Source organism: Cariama cristata, unplaced genomic scaffold, assembly GCF_000690535.1.
Source record: "Cariama cristata isolate BGI_N322 unplaced genomic scaffold, ASM69053v1 scaffold37132, whole genome shotgun sequence".
NCBI lineage: Eukaryota > Metazoa > Chordata > Aves > Cariamiformes > Cariamidae > Cariama > Cariama cristata.
Genome location: NW_009605198.1, coordinates 9979 through 17291, shown reverse-complemented (window position 1 = coordinate 17291; position 7313 = coordinate 9979). Strand labels below are relative to the sequence as shown.

At 40.6% G+C, this 7313-nt stretch overlaps 1 protein-coding gene across 1 annotated transcript in view; it reads right to left on the bottom strand.

Annotated features, from left to right (window-relative positions):
• Positions 1-443: 443 nt before the first annotated feature.
• RNPEPL1 (arginyl aminopeptidase (aminopeptidase B)-like 1) overlaps positions 444-7313 on the bottom strand; it is a 10694-nt gene continuing 3824 nt past the window's right edge. The window contains exons 5-10 of the mRNA XM_009695860.1: positions 5727-5840; positions 4572-4684; positions 3484-3592; positions 1818-2045; positions 1398-1540; positions 444-716 (exon numbers count right to left, since the gene is read on the bottom strand). Of these exons, the coding sequence (XP_009694162.1) occupies positions 444-716; positions 1398-1540; positions 1818-2045; positions 3484-3592; positions 4572-4684; positions 5727-5840 (980 nt within the window). The remainder of the gene's footprint in view (positions 717-1397; positions 1541-1817; positions 2046-3483; positions 3593-4571; positions 4685-5726; positions 5841-7313) is intronic.

The following is a 7313-nucleotide window of genomic DNA, read 5'->3' as shown; positions in this document are numbered from 1 at the left end:
CTTCAGCCCAAGTATCAGGATAATGACAGCTTGACACGTATACACTCCCCAGCAACATACACAGAGCAAGTAGGACATATCTCAGTGGCCTCAGACCAAAAAGGAAAAAAACTAAAAACCACAAACCAACAAACTTGGAGAAACATCCAGAGGAGCCTCAGGAAAGTGAGCTATCCATTTTCCATGAGAAGCAACTGCCCAGAAGTCCCTGCCCAGTATAAACTGAATCAAAACATCCATCCCACCACTGAAGGAGATCTCTGAAACCTGGCAGTGTCACATGCTGGATACTTGAAGGCACATTTGCTTTGTGTTTTGGGAGAGAAATCCAGTTACAACAACACACCGCAGCTGCAGGGCTGAGGGAAAGGAGGTGACACTTGGTATCTTTCCTCTGTTCCTGTCCCCATTTTCAAGCTTCACGGCTGGCATGAGCTGGTGATCTAAGCAGACACATTAACATCCCTGAGTGAAATGGCACCATTTGTGGCCTCTGAGACTTTGTCCTCAAGCACCATTGCTGGTGTGTCTGTAGCGACTGCTGTAGTGTCTATGGCAGGAAGTGGATTCAAGCCCTGTGATAAGATCTGTTGGATGGTTTTCCGCAAATTGGGGTGCAGCTGGTTTTGGGTCTGGTAAAAAATTTCTAAGGCAAAAGACTTGAGGGTGCCAGTGCAAAGGTCCTCATAAAGTGGAATTGTGTACATCCGTGACATCTGCAAAAAAGGAAAACTGGATAATATCACTTCAATAAAAAGTCAAGAGGTTCAGCTCTTCTACAGCTACACTCCAACAGCCCTGAATGACTTCAGACTGGAGACAAGGAATACATTTCTTCAAAAGACAGCCGAGTCTATTCTAAGTAAGTTTAATGCAAAGATTTTTATGAATGATAATTGAAAAAAATTTGCTCTCTAAGGCTGAGCTACTTCCACAAATAACAGAACTATTTTTAAAAGGCCAAGGAGAAGAGGCCACAGCGAACACATGCATTAACCTTTTGCTCCTGCACAATAAAAACCACCAAAAGGAATTCGATGAGCCCTAGGCTTGCTTGAAGTGTAAATGTTCAAACAATCACATGATTTAGTAGTGTGAAAATTTCTGGTCTGGAAAAGCCAGGACTGCTACCAAGCAACACAAAAAATGCACTGGGCAGAGCTGGGACAAGGCTATTGAGTTAGGCTAGAAAAGCAGAGGTTATCTGTAGGCATTTCAAACTACATCTGCCCATTCCTCCCCACCCGCTAGCAGGTGAGCCATGCTCGGCCCCTTCGCAACACACCTGGTCTACACTTGGCCAGGAAGCAGGAGTTCCAAGGTCTTTCACGTCGCATGTCTCATGCACATGTCTCATGCACTGAGAGGTGCAGTGATTTTAATCCAGCAGTTAGTACCTGGTTTTCCAAGAAGCGACGGACTTTGTAAAGGTCTGGATAATAGTCATTTCGGACTACAATCTGCAACCAGCGGATACGGATTTCTGCATTCATGGAGTCCAGCTGAGCGGAGTAACATTCCGAAAGCTTTTTTATCACCTCTGAAGAGAGCACATATATGGAGGAAGAACTATGACCTATTTTGTCAAGTTTGAGGGTCATCAGAGAAAAATGAATCATAAAAATCACAGGACTTTTGAAGATCATCTAGTTCAAGCCCCCTGCCATGGGCAGGGATACCTTCCACTCTACCAGGTTGCTCAAAGCCCCATCCAACCTGACTTTACGTGAATGATAAGGTCAATGAGGTGTAGGGCTCTTTAGAATTCAATTAATTATTCCAGGAATACTTTTCTACTATCCTGATAGAGTACTCACCATGTGGCAGTGGTGACCCATCCAGCAATCTGTCCAAGAAAAGCACGGTTTGGAACGTTCTCCATTTAGTGAGGTCAACACTGCTGGCAGCAGCAACAGAGTCCAGAGGCTCTGTGGTCCAGAGTTTGAAGAGCATCTCCACTGGTCTGGTCAGACTGGATCCCTGAGATAAGTCTGGCTCAGCTAACGGAGGTCCTGTAGCATTGAGCCAACGTTCAAACTCCAGTCCTGGAATGAGGAGCACCAAAAATGTCGAGCAGGAATCTCTGCAGGTGGCTTGGCTGCCTCAAGGTTCAGGACTGCTTCTAGCACAGTTAAGAGAGGTTCTAACAATAGCAAATCAGACCAACCTCTAGTTACAGCAACATAACAGTCTTAGCAGTCTCATTGGGCTAGCCTACGTTACACCTGGAAGAGTGCCAGCAACACCTCTCCAAATTTAACCATCAGTTTTCTAGAGCTCAACATTACAGTGAGTAAGTAAAAGAAACACATGTGCTCTTAAAACAGCCAGGCTAACAAGTATCTACAATCAAACTATGTTCTAGTATTAGACTTTTTTGTGTATGCATTTCTCAGAATTCTGAGGAAGACTGAAGAATATGCGGAAAACCTGCATCGTTAAAAAAATAAAAAACCCACAAGGTGAGAGGGCTGACTAAACTCCTCCTACCCACCACCAAAACCAAGCAATTTTCAATTTATTTATACAATCAATAACTAAAACAAAAAAAAAAAGTTCCTCCACAAGCGGTAGAGCTAGCAGAGCCTGGTTTCCAACAAAGCTCTTCCCCTTGACCCTTACCTCCTAGCACTTTCTTAATCCTTGACAATGCTTCACGTTCCATGTCATCTACCCTAAAACTCCTCTCTCCTGCATCCCTGGAATATTAGCCAGGCAAAAGTTAGCACATGCTGTGGTTAACTCATTAGCCAACCAGTGGGCCAAATAAAACATACAACCGCCGAGCTCACGCTGCAGCTTTTCCCACAGCAGGCTCACTCATCTACATCACTCCACAGGCAGTTTCCACAAAGGCTGTAGGAACCTAGTAGCCTTAAGAGCTGTACTCCCCTGCCAGTCTGGTTTGAACTGACCAATGCGTTCAATAATTACTTGCAAGAATGGACACATGGCAGGACAACATTAGTCTCATTTCTTTAAGCACGTGGGTTAATAAGCACTTAGTAGATTACAGACCTTTCATAAATCCACCAAAAGCTATAAATAGGAGATATAAGGGAGAGCGAAGAGATTTTATGTGCATTGAAAGGACATTGGGAAAAGTTACAGTTCTCAAAGCATGTTTTCTGTAATTAAAATAGATGAAATTTCAAAGTGTGTTCACCTTTTCCTTGCATTTCAGCATGTGAAAATCTCACATGCGCTGATCATTCTGTCTGTCGCGTGAAAGATGAGTTAATGAGAAAGTTAATTGAGGGCCACTCAGCTAATTAATGACAAAATTGTCAGCAATTTAAGATGTCTCGTTCCCTCACATGGAGAAAGGAACAATAAATCACCACAACCATTTCTATCACAAACATCTGGCTGTTGCCAAAGGATTTTGTTTCTCTTAGCATTTTCTTATGCATCATCCAAGCCAAGTAAAAAATTTATCCATATTTTCTACAGTGTTTACAGTTAACTAAGTAAATTTCTTACCTGCTTTGCTCTCAACACATTGCTCTTTCAGCTCTGGAAAGTAACTCAGGAAGGAATCCAGAAGATCTTGAGCCACAACACTGGTAAATTTGTACTTCTCAATATAGGCCTGAAACAGTAAAAAGGATAGATTATGGTTAGGTGAAAGACAGCTTCCTTTTGATGCAGAACCACTGCATGCAATAAAAAAGACATGGAAGAATGAGAACAACTATTTGGAAGGTTTGAAAACAAAACAAAAAAACCCCACAAACCATCAAGAAAAATATTCTCCCTCCTCCCCCGAGATGAGGAAATCACCAGAACAAGAAAAAAGTTGCGTAGCTGCAAATACATTGACAGCTGAGTACCAGGGGTTTTTCTGACACAGATCACAGATACTTTAACATATCAAGGGCAGGATGGTTTCCTCATACTTGACACTAGGGGGAAAGTCAGAACAAAGCTGGCCACTGTATTATTCACTGATGGATTATGGACTAAAGTCGTACTTACAGAACTAAAGGTATGAGAAAGATGGAATGGGGGTTGGATGGGAAGAGATGAAAAACATGCATGCAGCAAAAAGCAATGAGTTGTGTCACTTTTCAAATACAAGTCAATAGCTGACATAATTTTCTATAGGTTTTGCAAATGTGCTCCAAGGCACCAAATCTGCCCCAATATAGGAAACTATGCCCTTTGTCACCCTGGCTAAAAACCCACAAGATAATACTTTTTAGTAGTGAATGAAGTCACATCATTCCAGTCACAGACAATCTATGCTGGAATAGCTTTCTAACTAGCATTTTCTGGCTTTTTTTATTTGGAGCACAGAACAAGAGGTAACAAAAACATACTACTACTCTGTCTTTGGCACCTCACAAGCTCAGAATCTGAGACAAAAGAAGAGCATGAGCACATTCACTTAAGAGAAATCTTGTAGAAATAATCATGTAGGTTGACAGACAGGCCCACACCATTCTTCCATCTCAGACACACTTGTATTCAACTTCACCCCTATCAATTAGCCACAGTGACAAAACCTGGGGAAAAAAAAAAGCAGCAGTTCTAAATCTCAGTAGAAACACATGCTTATTCACACTCACTCTTAGGAAGGAATCAAAGTGTCTTGGGTCACCACAGAGCTGGGACAGGTAGTAAACAAAGCAGTAGCCTTTCTCATAGGTGAAAAGGTTCATTAAATTACTAGGATTTACACCTGAAAGGAGAAGACAACAACATTATAAGACACTAACGAGGACACCAATTTCCAACCCTTCCAAGTATACAGACCCCTCAGAGATCACCCAGTCGAGATGTAGTGACTTAAAACAAAACAAGCCTCTTGTCAGCACATTTAATTTACTGCAGTAAATTAAATGGAAGCAGTCCAAATACACAGGCTGGGGGGAGAGGGAGATCAATCATTGTAAGCTAAGTATTAATTCCCAATGGAACAAGTCACTTCAAATTAGAAGTCACTGAAACCACACCTGGAATTTGACAACAAATTCTTTTTTTTTTTTTCCTTCAGTGCCAAAGTCAGGGAATCACCTTACCACAAATTTTTAAAAATATCAATATAAAGTAATCACTACTTGTTCCTTTTTCGAAACTTCCAACACATGCTTTTCCATTCCATTTGGTTCCAATATCATGTCCACTTGCATTTTAGGTTGTTTTAATTATCATCCAAACTGAAGACTGCTTCACACCTCCTGTGGTGACCACAGAACTAGAGAACTATCAATGAAGAAGGTATATGATGCTGGAGTGCAGACGTGCCTCTAGCTCAGGGATAACCAAACAGCCTCTACATAGCTTACTCAACAGGACAGCAAGTACATATGTTTATCTGTATGCTTGTGCCTACATACACAGTTCTTACCTGAACACATAAAAAGAGCAATATTTAATAGCACAGGATTTTTGTATGATGTTTTCAAATATTTTCATTATAAACTACTTTACTTTAAATATTCAGAAGCTCAAAACCACACAGCTTTCAAGGCATTTTTTCACATTCTGTTTCTATTCACTGAGTCTGTTCTGTTGTTAAACAGAACAGAATTTATAAAGATGACTTAGCCAACTTTGAAGAAAACGTCAAGGCAAGTTTCCGTATTTATTTTTGGACTGGTTTATAAACCAGCATTTTTTTTCTTTTATAAAGGATATGTAAAAATTAGTCTTTTTTGGTCTATATTCCAGCATCAATATATAGACATTTTGCATACAGCAGCTTCAGCCAAAAGCAATACCTGGCTCCAGTTTAACCTGAAGCTTGCTGACCGGGTTGTCTTCTCCAAGGAGCTTCATCTGTCTGTGGAGAGCATCAAGGCGGAATGCAGTCTCCAAACACGTGAAGGCAGCTCCTACCCCAGAAAGTAAGTTATTAGTTGTGGGAAAACGACTAGCAAAACCTGACCTGTGCAGAGCTAGCAGAGGTACAAAATGAAGGTGTAGAAGACACAATAGCAGGACAGAATCACAGTAATGTAATGGCAAAGAAACCTGAGTGCAAAAAATCCTTGCAGTTTGTAATGGAAGTCAGAACCTAAACCAGTGCATTTACTCACTCTGATTATGCAGCAGGCTGAAGTGAAAAACAAAGCAGCATGAAAACTATGCTAAAGTTAACATCCTTGACATTGTCTCATCAGTTCTTGCAAGATAAGCAGATCAGCATTGGAATAAGTATTGTACAGGTAACTTTCAAGGAGCAATCAAGTGCTACAAAAAAGTAACATCACTGGTAGAATAGTGGACACACGATTCCATAATCAGTGCCAAGGACATTACTAATCAAATGTCACCTCTTGGGTGAAAACAGAAAAGGATTAGATTTAGCTGGTATATTATAGATCCTGTGAATCTTTTTTAAGTTTTATCTAGCATCCTACCCATATTGTATCATACAGTTTTCACTTTCCAGTCATTAGGACTTCTTTTATAGCTGTGACTTGGTAGGCTACTGCTTCTCTTCTAACCACAGTGTCTACACTGTGCTTTTAAGCCAAACTAGCTGTATTACACTGGCAAGTCAAGAGATCCTTCCTATGCCCTTGCAGATGTAAAAAGTTGCAGAAAATGGACTTTCAGATTCAGAAGATACTTAACATCCAGCACTACTAACACTTTAGCTTTCTTTGCTAAGTCTTCAGCTTCAATGATAGGGCTTGTTACATAGATACAATCTTAGAGACTTGATGCATGTACACAGGAATCTGATATAAGCAAAATGAGCATTAAGAACCAGGATATATTTGGAAGATAGAACCACCTGTACTGGCAGAGAAAGGGGCAGATGTGCTTCATGGGGAAAGCAAGAACCAGGATAGCTAGTGTTAAGGGCAATTACTTCAACTACAGGGAGGAGGATTAAGCAAGATCCAAGAGGCGTGGTAGTCAGTGGACTCCAATTTCTGTAAACAATGTCATTACAAAGCTGCCTTTTTATTAATAGGAGAAGATACTCCAGAAATGACATCAGAAATGGCAAGATTTAGATCAGAGGTTTGTCTTAGAAACAAAATAGAATGCAAAGAGAGCTCACTAAAGAATGGCACAGGGAAACGCATTTCTTAGTTCCCTGAACAATTGCTTCTTGAAACAACTAGTTCTAAATTTCAAAAGACTAGATCAAAATCAGCAAGGATCTTGTCCTATGTCAGAGGGACACACTAAGATGGGATAGAGAACAGGTGAGTATCTTCTGACATGTTCATATCATTGCCATGTATAATATAACGTGGCTTATAAGAACAGTCCTAACCACTGAGAATTACTCAACATAAAACAGCTTTCAAAGATATATAATATACATGTAACATCTCCAGATATGTTGA